Genomic DNA, 14,931 nt, shown 5'->3' on the forward strand with positions numbered 1-14,931 from the left:
TTTAACAAAATCATACAAATGAATTGTTTTGCTTAGGTGAATTGATAGATAAAAGACATATAAAATAAAAATTGAATGTTGGCTTAAAATTCTAAAAGTCTTGATACTTAATCATTATTGTTTACTAACAGAATGCCCTAGCGATGTGTGTGTCAGATCCTATTTACAAACACTTATTTTAATTTGTTGACCAAATGACATAATATTTTATCTTGAGGGTTGGCTATTTATCAAATTACAAATACAAATTATTTATATTCTATTTTTTTGTGTTTCATTATAAAAATTAATGAAAATTATGCACGAGCCAAGAGAAAACTGTCCGCAACCCACACATACAATTTACATACACCTACATACATATGTGTTTATGTATGTGTATGTGTGTGCATGTAGGTGCATCGTTTAAATGTATGTACATATATATAAATTTCCCTATAGAGTTTGATAAATGAGCTAAATGTGTAAACATGTCACAGTGTTTACCACAAACTAGAAAAATATTATAGTATATGACAACCTTATTTTACCTCCCTTCGCTCAAATGCATAAAAAATATATATTAAGGCTAAATTTTTGAAATTTAAATTCTTTACTTAAGCATAGAGAAGACTCATTTAATCATTAATTCACGATCAAAAATGAATTTTAATCCATATTTAATATATGACCTATTTAAAGTCTTTATAATTGTGATTTTTCAACTTATATGTATGTGTAATATTTCATTTTATAATCCTTTTATATGTTATGTGTCATTGACAGGTTTTCTATCCTGGGATGTATCCGATTGTCATGTTGACTTGGAAGAGGAGCTTAATACAATTACACAACATGCACCAGAGGGCGAGGAGGCACGTCATGGTAAGTCATTAAAGAAGATCAAACAAATGGCACAACTTTACGAAAATTGCAAAAAAAAACCCACGAAATTGTAACAGAGGCAAAAGTTGGCAAATGAAGAAAATTGATTTCAGTTTGCTTCATAGTTCGAGTTCATCAAAAGTCAAACAACCAAAGCAAACAAACAAACAAAAAAGAAAAAGTACTAACTATACATAGTAAGGCGAAACGAACATAAAACACAAACAAGAAGAGCGGCCATGCAAATTACCAAGTTAGACTAACAAATTATGACAATTGTCTTTTCAGATGAAACAAAGCTGTAAATCTGAAAAGCTAAAATGCTTTTGTTCTGTTTTTTTCTCCTATGCGTATAGTTGGCATTAATACCCTGCTACTGTCATAGGCTTGAAGGCTTGATCGAGAGGCATTCTAAATATTTTCCAAAACCCTTTCAAACTCGAAAAACTTTTATACTCTATAAATTTACATTGAATGAGTTACAGCATCTATTCTACATAAGTTAAACGGATTAGATCTGTAATCTTATTTAACGTTTTATAATTTCAGTTCTTTTCTTGTCCATTTTCAAAAGTTTGCTTTAATATACATATCAAGTCAAAGAATACTATTCACAGTTTCTCAACCAAAAATTGAAATTAGAAGAAACAAAATAATGTCCTAATTAAGTTTGCTAATATTTCCCATGGCGTTTTCAAAATTACTTTTGAAATAAGATAATATGTTAAATTTTTAATGAAATTTCATATGTTGTTGATATCAATGGTTATTATTATGTTAATATCATATATTTAAAAGTTTGAGCACAGCCCTGAGATGGACCTATTTATTTGAAATCGGATATATAATAGGATACAGACATATAGACAGATATACAGTGAAAATCTAAAGAGACGAATATCGTCGAAATTTTGTCCTTTAAATAGAATTATTTGTCCAGGAGATAGTTAATTGTCTCAAGCACAAATTGACTATGACAGAAACATTGACAAGATGCTTTTGGCTAAAAGTTGTCTCTATTAAGATAGTTTCCATTGTATATGTACTAGATTTCAAAAGGTTTTTTCGAAATTTCGTTAGTATTTATCAATAACTGACTTGTTTCTAAATGTAGGGCACAATGTGAAGTAAAGCAAAATATTGTTAAAAATTGTTCGGGAATCTTAACTTAAGAGGGTATTTACAGCATCGATGCTTTAACTTTTTGCAACAACTTTTTTACAGTAATAAGTCAGGGAACGAAAGCAAGCAATGCACTATAAAAGCAGAATTTTCATTTGGCCAACACAAGCAGCGAGCGAACAGCGAGCAGCCAACTGCATTGGCAGGCAAAAAACAATAAGCCAACCAAGTGTCGACTCCTGCTCCCCCGCTGTTTTTTTTTTTGTTTTTTGTGTTACCACGCCACCTTTACCCGTATTCCCGTGCCTATTCCTTTTGCCCGCTCCCGCTCCCTCTCCCTCTCTCCATTGCCGGTCTGTTGTGTTGTCTTTGCGGATTAGAGACTAAAACGCTGTTGAAATGCATTCAAGTGGCTGCCGGCACAGTGCATCGAGCGAACAGATTTCTGTATTGTTGTGTGCGCACTTCGTTGGCTTACTTTTGATTGGTGATTGTTTGGTTGTCTCTGTGTGTGTGTGTGTGTGAGTGTGAGAGTATGCTTTCTTCAGTTATTGTTGTTTCAAGGCATTACTAAGTTTAGATAGAAATTTAGTTAATTTCACACTGATTGTGAGATACATTTACCTACATAAATAAAGTTATGTCTTGTTTCTGACAGCCAGAAACTTACTGCCAAAAGTATGCAATAAGCAGTTCAAGAATTCTCATTCGTTTGCTGGTTTACTTACTGAAAGCTTTCTATACCCTACATCTGCCCTTGGACATAAGATGTTTTTGATGATTTCAGAAATGGAAATCGGTTTTTTTTAAATTGTCACATAAGTAAAAGAAAATAAGTAATTAAATTAATGTGGTAATACTTTTCTGAAGAGAGGCAATCTCATATCAATCTGTATTTCAAAAACAAAGTCTTTATACCTTCTTTTAGCATTATTAACAGATGTACAGAATCTTTCCTTGTAGTTCACATAATAACTCAGTTAGGATACTATTTTATTTGAAAATCGTAATGAAGACATTCAAAATCCAATAAAATTTGAACTACAAATGATTGTCGAGATTAAATCATAAAACTAAAAATTTTCTCTCGCTTAAGTATTTATTGAAGATGAACAAAAAAAAAACCTAAAAGTATTTGAATGATGCTTGAAAATCTGTTCACATGGCAGCATTTCTAAAAGTTTAGTGAGCTTTTTCTGCAAAAAGCAGAACAAAACAAAAAATGTTAATTGCACATTGCATTCACAGGAGTGAGAAATACAAAAAGAAATATATAAAACACTTTAGCAATGCGTTTCAATGATATTATAGTATGCTGCCCTTGGAGAACCTGGTAAGTGCAACACCTGCGCTCAATGCCTTTTCTGTTTATTCTCTCGGTTTTGTTCTTTCGTACTTACCATTGTCCAGATGGCAAGAAAGTTGGCATCAACTATGGCATTCTCTCTTTTTCGTTTGCATTCGGCACATTTTTGTTGATTGTTCACTTTTCAACTGGCGAGGACTTCCGAACGCAAGTAAGTCCCAAACCGAAAAAAAAAAGTTTTCAGATAAAGCCATGAAAAATGAAAAAGAATAAAACACACCCAATAGGTAGGTACAAAAAAATCATACATCCTTTGCCGCCTCTAGCCTCTAGTTTCCTTCGTTCTTCGTCTCAATGAACGCCGCGAGAAGGCTCTTGTAATGCAATTGAAAGTACACAACATTTTGTAAATAAAATTCGCCTTGCTGGTTATCCATTGTGCTTGAGCGGTGAGTCGTTTGCTTCTCTCTGTGATCTAACCGAATCCACTAACCCACTGGCCAACGACAAAGACATCTTTAAGGTTTGTTTTCTTTTTTATTCAGTACTTATCTTTTCTTTATGCTTGTGCCAAAGTTCTCAAAATTTACAAGGTTTGTCGTGAACAAGCACATAATTCATATTTTATGGCTTACTTCTTCACTTCTTTCTTCTTCTTTGTGTTCATTTCCTTTAACTTTTACTCATCAAGCAAGCACAACGGTAAAGTTATGCCTGAATTGGCTTCCCACATTTTGGTTAAAAATTGAATTCAATGCAGTTTACTTAAGTGTTCTTGTGGGGCTTCAATAACCAAATTTTAGCCTTAAGAGATGAAAACTTTCTACTAAATGTCTGTCATGCTCCTTGGTATAGAGAGCATCGAAGACATAAAGGTAACAAAAGCACTTGTGTGCCATTAAATTTGACAAACTTGTGGTCTTGTTAAGATCTCGTGTATCCACTACATTCATTGTGTCTCGTACATGTTAAGCTATACATATTTAAGTTTTATTTTGAAAAATGTTGACTTCATATACTAATCAGAATCAACAATAAGTTTTCTAGATATCTAAGCCATTTCAAAGTCTATATTTTTGAAATATCGAATAGCAGTAAGGCTTTTTGAAATCGTCTAGAGAAAAAAAATTTCATATCAATGGCACCCCAGAAGTATGCTACAAAAAAGTTGATTTGCTTAAATATCTGCCGAACGTTTAATATGTACTTTACCTGGAAGGTAGTGTATTTTGCTGAAAGAAACACTATGACTTAGAGAGAGTTTTGCCAAGAGTAAGAGAGCGGAGAGTGTTAGTGGTTCTCGATAATGCGAGATGATTGATCAAACACATTGCAACCTTAACGTGATTACTTGGGGGCAATCTCGCATTACAAACCTACACACATTATCGTACTATTATGGACTTTTCACACACACACACACAAAGACCTTTACTCATCATGTGGCTTAGCCGGAGCCCTTATATACACACACAGACTTAGACCAAGTCGTTAGCTAACATAACCTTAAAAGCCATACAAATTCTTGAGATAAAACGTATGCAAAATTGATAGATAGAGTCCGGGCCATATACCCACACACAAGGTCGTATTGACAAAGTCTTTCTCTCTCTTTCACACACACACACTCTTTCACAATGCTTGTGTGAGTGTGTGTGTGTGTGTGTGTAAAGCTCATGCATAATTCAAGCACTGGTGAATGGCAAGAAAGAGAGACAATAAGCTGAAAACGCCTCACGCAGACAAAGAAATAAAATGTATGGAGAAAAAAAAACATACGAATAGAAAAGTTGAGCAAATACCAGATAGACAGACATGATTTGCATATGTAGTATGTATGCACTATACATATGTGCATATGTATATGTATTCAAATGTATGTAGTATGTAGGTGAATGACGCCTGCGACACCCCAGATAAGCAAATAAACTATGAAAGCAAGCAATAGAAGACGACGACGAAGAAGAGAAGAAGAAGAGCTTTGACACTTTTCAAAAAGATGGAGATGATGGTGGCGGTAGAAATCCTGATGTCGATACCAATGTCGGTGACAGTGACGATGACTGTGTCGTTGTTGGTGTCGGTTTCAGTGTCCATGTCACTGTCGGTATGTAAAATGCGTGGGCTGTTCGCATCGGCATCAATTAATAAATTTCAGCTGACGTGGGCCATTTACTTGAGGATTCCTTGTCATTCTTTTAGTTAATTATGCACAGGGCCAAAGCAGTGATGAGAGATGAGAAACTGCCTCTTTTGACACATACATGATGTTATTGGCTTTGCCCCGACACAAGGACATAGGTACCACTCATCGACATCATCATCATCATCATCCATTTATGTAACCTGTGCCACATTCTCCCACCGCTGAACTTTTGATTAATGACATTACTAAGCTCACGGCTTTAGGATTTGCTTCCATAAAAGACCAAAAACTCATATAAAGTAAGTTGTCGAGCCGGCTTTGGTATACCATGTACCTAATGAAACTTGGCTTACTTTGATCTATCAACTCGCATAATTAATAGGGAATAAAAAAAACGCTTCCTATCCTTTCTTTTTGTAGAATTTGGTGCCTTTAATATACAATGCAATCCAATAAAAGCATGGTATAAAAGCACACACAAAATGTCGAGTTGGAAGCATTAAGCTTAATAAAAAATTAATTCGATTGGTCTAATTAAAAACATAATGCCATAAATCGAGGGATTTATTTATATACATGCTGGCATTAAACAAATGAATACAAAGCCTATGGAAAGGTTAACCTAATATTATGATTATTTGCCAAATAAATTCAAAGAACTTTTAATCACTCACTAATCTGGATCCAATTGTTTTGTAGAAAAAATACTGTCGAAGATTTCTAAATTCAATTAGTCCCAATCTTAAATGTAAATCTATTCAGTTTAACTTTTCTCTTCTACTGCAATTTTTACAATTTTCCACAAAGGTTTGACAGGAAACTTTTTTCTGTGCCCGCCAGTGAGTGGGGTCAGATCGGAGTGAATGGAAAATTGAGGGTCTGACCGGCGCCAAACTGTAATTACTTTGCAGTCAAGCCAACACAGAAAAAGAAAAAAAAAACGAAAATAATAACAAAAAAGTTTGCGCCTGTTGGTATGCATTATATATATATATATGTATATATTTTTTCGGACTTTTATTTTGCCCTCTCTTAGGCATTTACCAGAGTTATTAACGGTTAATCTAGGTGAGGCTTAGGTGTGGGACCAAAGTTGCAAACTTTTAAGTGCACCTGAATGGCGCCCATTATTTGTTTCTGTTGCTTCTACCCTGTCTACGTAGCATTATGGGTTTAAAAGAGTCGAGTACATTAAATTCAACTTAATATATGCATATAAAAGAGACAGTTGGGACAATATCCTTTCGGTCAAACACTTAGATCTTGGAAATAAAAAGCTACCAGAATAGAGGCAGTTTAATTAAAGATTTCTAGTATTCACTTGGAAAGGGTACAATTGTGTCGGCATCTTGGCTCTTTTTGGTTTCTTACATTTTTGTGCGCTTTTCTGTTTCAAAGTTCCAAATTTTTTGTCAAGTGCTTTGTGTGGCTTTTAAAACTTTGACCATTTTGAGTGTTCATTCCGATTGTTTTCACCATATATAGATGTGGATTCGATTACATGCGGCTTTTGAGGCATATAAGCTTCTTATGTAACATTCCTAATCGATTTTCAATAGAAAAGTGGTGTAAGATTTTTTGGTAACTGACATTTGGCATTGACATATTGATGTCGATGTTTAATAGGTGTAAACTCGTATATTATTTAGAGAACTGTTCTGAATAAGAGCAACAAATTCCTGAGTTCGTTGAATTATTTTCCATTTCTTTTCAAGTCAATGACACACATTCTTTTTAATTACCAAATCAAATTCAACTGATTGCCCTTATGCAAAGAATAATATATTTTCACTTGACAACGAATTATTTCAATTGATTCAATTTCATTTTGACATTTTTGACTAATGTTGAAATTCAATTGATATGGTTAGATGGATCTTATGGGCACGTCTTACCTACCCTTCGGCGAACATGTTTCGCGTTTTGCGGTAATGAAATGCTAATACCTCTCATTTACCTAGACATACACATGCAAACATCTATATATATGGATTTATGTGTATGCATTGCATATATAGTGTGTTGTGTGTAATAAGTAGGTAGTAAAATATGTAGAACATGCGACAGTTGTCAGGCTAAATTTTTGCACAAAATTGCGTATACGCACGGTTGCCTTAGTCTGGGCCATGGGGTAGTGGGTGTAATATATGTCAACGCGTTTCATGTGCCAAGCAATAAATATAAGGCACACGTAGGTTCATATTCCATAGGGGAGTGGTGGTGGTGGAGTAGTAGTCTTCTGTTGGAGCGGTCTACGGTTCGGGGGCAGAGCTCGCAACGATTATCATTTATAAAAAGCACAAGGGGATACATGAGACTGACAGAGAACGAGCAACGAGCAAGAGACCGAGAGACCAACAGACCAACAGACAGCCAGCTGGACGAAGCCATAGGAAGTGGTTGGTCTTTGCCTCCATTCCCTCTACTCCCTCTGCCAGCCCTTTTACTTGTCTTTTTTACGCGTACGTGCGCATATTTGACCAGCACGGACCTAAAATACATACTCGTACGTAGTACATGTGCACATAACATGTGTGATGGGAGTGTACACGGTATGAAACCTAGGGTGTTCTTCTTCTTAGTTTTTTTTTTTCTCGTTACTCGGCCTTTGTCAACGACTATTTAGTGCAGAAAATGCAAAAAAAAACAATAGTTTTTTTTTTTTACTTACGCATGGTTATAAAAGCATTCAGTGCAGGGAGCAGCAACGCAAAAGCCATCGCCATTATTGTAGTTATCATGACAAGGTCATCGTCAAGGACGCTGACCAAAAATTACCCAAAAAGATGTGCATGCTATGGGGCACTTAATGAAGCCATCTAAATTAAAGATTTATGAAATAATTTCCAGCCGGGCCAACTAACAAATGTTAGTTCTTCTCCTTCTTCATTCTTATATTTTTCCACCTCCTGGCATCGTCTCTGGCAGGGTTTACCACCTATTCCACTTCCGCACTATCCCCATTGGAGACAATAAAACCAACTTAACTTAACCATGTCTGACAATTTAAATCCACTTGATTTCGTGTGCGTGCTCAACGCTTCAAATTCTATGGCCCGAGCAGGATGCTTTAACCAATAGTCTAGCCTTTGCAAGCCCCTTAAGCGCCTCTCGGACACTCGACACTTTAGTTTTCTATTCATTTGTGTGCCAGATGGTTTAGCCAAAATGGTCGGGATCAGGCTTGGGTTAGTCGTCGATAATATAATATAATGGCCGTTTGCTTTTAGAAAAGTTACACACAATGTAGTTTACATGAAGTAATAATTATGAGATGGGACGATAAAAATTCAACTGAAATAAACTTTTTGATGTGGAATTTATTCTGGTTTTTGTTCGTTTATTTTTAGGTGAACGTCTCATACAATATGCCAGCGAGAACTTAGTGACAGAGGTGCTCATCCATCCGCAATACAATACGCTCATACAATGTATGCGCAATCTGCTCAGCAGTTTTACGCGTCATCGTCATATAATACACGCTGGCTATACGTTCACCGGTAACGGTTCCTGGATATTGCAGGACGGTACCTTTTCGGTATCCGATTTTGCAGAGGCATTTCAAGAGCACGATGTACAAAGAGTTATTCGCGCCTATGCGGATACCATAACAATGAATATACACTGCGCAGATGCTGGTCTCTGGCATACATTACCGGATAAAGGTTTTGCACGGCAATGCAGGATCAGAATCAATCCGGTCGATGTCTTGGATACCAGTAGTGAGAGCATTAATGGCTTCTTAGGTAAGCTTGGATATGTTATTTGAAGTGAATTTTGATTGACTGTGTTTTGTTATTGGCATTACAGACTATTTAGCGCCCATGGTAGTGCCAACATCATTGCGGGAATTGCTAGAGACGTCAGATGTTGTGGGAAATATACGTTTTACCCATCCAACTCTATATGTCTTTCCTGGTGGTCAGGGTGATGCTGCTCTGTTTGGCATTAATGGCTTTAATATGCTAGGTAAGTTTTGGATTGCATTTGATCTTGCACATTGATACTATTGCTTATGTTTATCTTATAGTTGATGGCGGCTTTAATCGCAAGGCATGCTTTTGGGATTTTGCCCGACATCTAGACCGTCTGGATGCGGTGCTAATGACACGCCTTAACAACAGTAATGTCCAGGGCCTTGGCGCAGTAGTTGGGCGAAAACGTGAGTCACATGTTTATCCCCAGATTGGACACTTTTTTGGAAATGTACCTGATCGCAAGGGTTTGCCGAGTCCCGATGGCGACAAGGACCGCAATCCATTGCTGATTGACCTCTTTGAACGTGGCCATAGCTTGGTCAGCGATCTTAAATCTTTAGATCTGAAACCACAGAGTTGCTATCGCAATCAAGATCCAATTAATCTATATCACAAGGTAGGCCATGGCACCCTAGACATGTATGTGATTAGTCCGGCTCGGGACTCGAAGGAGGTCAAGGAATTTATGCAAAAATGGCATGCCGGCGATCAGCGACTTTTCGCTTCGCGGGACACCAAAGAGTTTAACTTTCCATTGCAGAATTTAGTCTCAATTTGCGCACTGTTGGTATGGCAACCGGCCAATCCGGATGACACCATTACGCGTATTCTCTTCCCGGGAAGTACTCCAGACTTTAAGATCCAAGAGGGTCTAGAGAAGCTTAAGCATTTGGAGTTTATGAAGCACTCGACATGTACGGCCAAGTCAATTGCGCCTGCCATTCAGACAGTAAGCAGTACCCGCAAGACGCTTAAGTCAGCCATCGAAGCAGCTCCAGCTCCACCAAGTGCAAGTTATAAACCTGTCAAATTTGGTCCCGTACCGAGTGCAGCAGTTGCCGTGCAGCATCAGCAAGACAATAAGGCTAAGGAGGCAGCTGCTGCGGCTGCTGCTGCCGCAGAGGAAGCAGCAGTTCCGCAAAGTCTTGGAATAAAGGTTGACTCGATTGATACAGATGAGCCAGAGCCGGAACCTGCAGTAGATACAGGCGATGAGGCTGTGCACGTTGAACCGGAAGCGGATACCGAAGCTGAATTGGAAGCAGAAACCGTTCCAGACACTGAAGCGGACAATAAGGATGCCGGTGAAGAGAAAAAGGTGGAAGTCATTATAATCAAACCCACAACTGGACAAAAAGACGCCGTCGACGCCGCGCATATTGAAGCTGCTGCACCTGGAAAGTCAGGCAAACCGCCTAAAGGTAAAACGGAGAAACCCCGCGCCGAAGTGAAGCCTGTAGTTCGTTCCCGGATCGACACCAAGCCACCGAAATCTATGGATCGCAAGCTGGTTAAGCGGGATGACAAGAAGAGTTCACCGACCGCTACGCCGGCCGCTTCACGCACTCCCGGTGGCCGTGATGTCAAACCTAAATTAATGACTCGCACCGCCGCCACCAGGTCTAGTCCAAGTAGCACGCCGGCGAAAAGCGCCAAGGAGGCCAACAATCGCAAGGTACTTGAATCAAAGCAGCAGGCAGCAGCGGCAGCCTCAGCTCGTCAGACAGCTGCATCTACAAAGCGGATTGCAGCCAGCTCTGCCACTTCTAGTTCAGGAGAAAGAAAATTCCAGCAAGCGGAAACAAAGACTTCAACCCACACAACAGTTGCACAGCGAAAGCCGATATCGCGACGTCCTCGTGGTGTATCGCCGTCAAAGCGTGCGCCAGCACCTGGTAGTCCCATCAAGTCGGCTAAACCAAAAGCGGAAATCAAAAAATCACGGTTAGACAAAGGGGGCACAACCGATTCAAGTCTAGTGTCCACACCCTCAGCAGACGATGCAACCGCTGCCAAAAAATTGCAGGAGCTGACCGCTTCCCAGGAACTGGAACTTGCGGAAAAGCAGCGCGAGCTAGACGATCTTAAAGAAGAGCAGGAAGTAGTGCGTGAGATAGAAGCTGTTTTCAGCCGCGACGAGATGAAACGTCAGCAACAGATTAAGGCCGAGCTCAGAGAAATGGCCAAGCAGGACAGTACAACAGAGGCCGACGAAGAAGAGGAATACTTGATTATCGAAAAAGAAGAGGTGGAACAATATACCGAGGACTCTATTATAGAGCAAGAGAGCAGCATGACTAAAGAAGAGGAGATCCAAAAACATCAGCGTGACTCTCAAGAGTCGGAGAAGAAGCGCAAGAAGAGCGCTGAAGAGGAGATTGAAGCAGCTATTGCCAAAGTGGAGGCAGCTGAGCGAAAAGCTCGTTTGGAAGACAGTCATGACCACCAAACAGTCTCTACGCCTGAGAAGTCGGAAATTAAAGCTGAACTACAGGAAATTATAGCCACTGCCAAAGATATTATAGTCAAATCCCGGACCGACGAGCAATTGGCTAAACCTACTGAGGAAGAATACTCCTCTCCAACCCCTGAGGAGAAGATAAGCAAGAGAACCTCTGATACAAAAGATGAACCGATTGAAATCCCGGAGGCACTGCCCGTTAACCTGCAAGAAAGTCTTCCAGAGGAAAAGTTCTCGGCAACAATCGAGTCAGGTGCTACAACGGCACCCACACTTCCTGAGGATGAGCGCATACCTTTGGATCAGATCAAAGAAGACTTGGTGATTGAGGAGAAATATGTTAAGGAAGAGACCAAAGAGGTGGAAGCCATTGTAACGGTAGCAAATGCTGAAGTGCCAGTACCAGCTTTAGCAGCTTCTATTGCCGCTGCGGACGTTGCCTTTGTCCCAATAGTGGCCACCAAGATACCCGTTCTTGCCGAGCCCCAGGACGCTGGAGATCGCGTGTTGCCAAAGAAAATGACATTTGAAGCTCAACAGAACCTAATGCGCGATGTCATCAAGACACCTGATGAAGTAGCCGATTTACCTGTCCATGAGGAAGCCGATTTATGTCTTTACGAGAAGGACAGTCATATTTCGCACAAAGAGGAAGCTGCCAAAGAAGAAAAAGAAACTGACGATGAAAAGGATGCCAAGGAACCAGAATTGGAGGTACAACCCCATTTCGAAGATGTAGCAACGCCCAAAACCGAACCCCCTAAACCAACTCAGGAAAATGCACAGCAAAGCACAATTTTAACGAATATTACCGAAACGAAGGAATTGACCGTTGAAACTGAACAGTCTATTCAAACGGCTGTGGTCACAAACACTGAAGCCAGACCCCAAGAAAAGGCAGCAGAGAAAGATTTAAAGAAATCGGTCAGTACTCCTGAGGAAAAAGAAGCCAGCGATATCACTTCCGAAGATGAGCTACCAGCCCAACTTGTTCAACCATCTGCATTGCCCACAAAGGTTAAGGAACGCGAAGACACTACTTCACTAGAGAGCCCGGATACAATTGAAGAAGCAATTGAAGTTGAGATGCAGGTAACTGAAACAGAGATCCAAAAAGAACAACCAGTTGCCCTAACGGAATCGGCCACCCCACAAACATCCATCCACGCCGAAAGTTCAAAAATTACCCAAGAAAAGAGTGTCAAGGACCAGACAAGCAACGAAAAAGTAACGGAAGACTCTCAGCCAGAGAGTGACAAGGACGAAAAGTCACCGTTTGCATCAAAAGAAGCTTCACGTCCTCTATCTGTGGCCGACAGTGTTAAAGATGAAGCCGTGAAACCGGAGAGCACACCTGCTGACAAATCCAAAGATCCGTCCAGAAGAGAATCGGTTGCTGAAAGCATACAAGATGAAAAGTCTCCACTTGCTTCTAAAGTTGCTTCACGCCCTCAATCTGTGGCTGACAGCAATAAAGAAGAAGCTGAAAAATCAGAGAGCACACCTGCTGACAAATCCAAGGATCCATCTCGCCGTGAATCAGTGGTTGAAAGTGTTAAAGATGAAAAGTCTCCAATTGCTTCTAAAGATACTTCACGTCCTCAATCTGTGGCTGACAGCATTAAAGATGAAACTGAAAAACCAGAACGCACACCTGCTGACAAATCCAAGGATGCATCTCGCCGTGCATCAGTGGCTGAAAGTGTTAAGGCAGAAAGTGTAAAGGATGAAAAGTCTCCACTTGCTTCTAAAGATGCTTCACGTCCTCAATCTGTGGCCGACAGCATTAAAGATGAAACTGAAAAATCAGATGGCAAACCTGCTGACAAATCCAAGGATACATCTCGCCGTGAATCAGTGGCTGAAAGTGTTAAGGTAGAAAGTGTAAAGGATGAAAAGTCTCCACTTGCTTCTAAAGATGCTTCACGTCCTCAATCTGTGACTGAAAGCATTAAAGATGAAACTGTAAAAGCAACGGGCACACCTGCCGACAAATCCAAGGAACCATCTCGCAGGGAATCGGTCGCTGAGAGTGTTAAGGCAGAAGGTATTAAAGATGAAAAGTCTCCACTTGCTTCTAAGGAGGTCTCACGTCCTGAGTCTGTGGCTGACAGCGTTAAAGATGAAGCTGAAAAACCAGAGAGCACAATAGCTGAAAAGTCCAAGGATCCATCTCGCCGTGAATCAGTGGCTGAAAGTGTTAAAGATGAAAAGTCTCCAATTGCTTCTAAAGATACTTCACGTCCTCAATCTGTGGCCGAAAGCATTAAAGATGAAGCTGAAAAACCAGAGAGCACAACTGCTGACAAATCCAAGGAACCATCTCGCCGGGAATCAGTGGCTGAGAGTGTTAAGGCTGAAAGTGTAAAGGATGAAAAGTCTACATTTGCTTCTATGGAGGTCTCACGTCCTGAGTCTGTGGCTGACAGCGTTAAAGCTGAAGCTGAAAAATCAGAGAGCACTATAGCCGACAAATCCAAGGATCCATCTCGCCGTGAATCATTGGTTGAAAGTGTTCAAGATGAAAAGTCTCCAATTGCTTCTAAATATACTTCACGTCCTCAATCTGTGGCTGACAGCATTAAAGATGAAACTGAAAAACCAGAGAGCACACCTGATGATAAATCCAAGGAACCATCTCGACGAGAATCAGTGGCTGAAAGCGTCAAGGCAGAAAGTGTTAAAGATGAAAAGTCTCCACCTGCTTCTAAGGAGGTCTCACGTCCTGAGTCTGTGGCTGACAGCGCTAAAGCTGAAGCTGAAAAACCAGAGAAAACAACTGCTGACAAATCAAAGGATCCCTCTCGCCGGGAGTCGGTCGCTGAGAGTGTTAAGGCAGAAAGTGTTCAAGATGAAAAGTCTCCACTTGCTTCTAAAGAGATGTCACGTCCTGAGTCTGTGGCTGACAGCGTTAAAGCTGAAGCAGAAAAACCAGAGAGCACTATAGCTGACAAATCCAAGGATCCATCTCGCCGTGAATCAGTGGTTGAAAGTGTAAAAGATGAAAAGTCTCCAATTGCTTCTAAAGATACTTCACGTCCTCAATCTGTGGCTGACAGCATTAAAGATGAAACTGAAAAACCAGAGAGCACACCTGATGATAAATCCAAGGAACCATCTCGACGAGAGTCAGTGGCTGAAAGCGTCAAGGCAGAAAGTGTTAAAGATGAAAAGTCTCCACCTGCTTCTAAGGAGGTCTCACGTCCTGAGTCTGTGGCTGACAGCGTTAAAGCTGAAGCTGAAAAACCAGAGAGCACAATAGCTGACAAATCCA

At 39.9% G+C, this 14,931-nt stretch overlaps 1 protein-coding gene across 8 annotated transcripts in view; it reads left to right on the top strand.

Annotated features, from left to right (window-relative positions):
• The window catches only part of LOC6644861 (microtubule-associated protein futsch), a 48,249-nt gene that overhangs the window by 22,358 nt on the left and 10,960 nt on the right, over nt 1–14,931 (top strand). For all 8 annotated transcript variants that reach the window (XM_023177096.2, XM_023177097.2, XM_023177098.2 and 5 more), the window contains exons 2-5: nt 766–864; nt 8,789–9,184; nt 9,249–9,407; nt 9,469–14,642. In XM_023177096.2, coding sequence (XP_023032864.1) covers nt 766–864; nt 8,789–9,184; nt 9,249–9,407; nt 9,469–14,642 — 5,828 coding nt within the window. The remainder of the gene's footprint in view (nt 1–765; nt 865–8,788; nt 9,185–9,248; nt 9,408–9,468; nt 14,643–14,931) is intronic.

The sequence above is a fragment of the Drosophila willistoni genome (assembly GCF_018902025.1).
Source record: "Drosophila willistoni isolate 14030-0811.24 chromosome XL unlocalized genomic scaffold, UCI_dwil_1.1 Seg142, whole genome shotgun sequence".
NCBI lineage: Eukaryota > Metazoa > Arthropoda > Insecta > Diptera > Drosophilidae > Drosophila > Drosophila willistoni.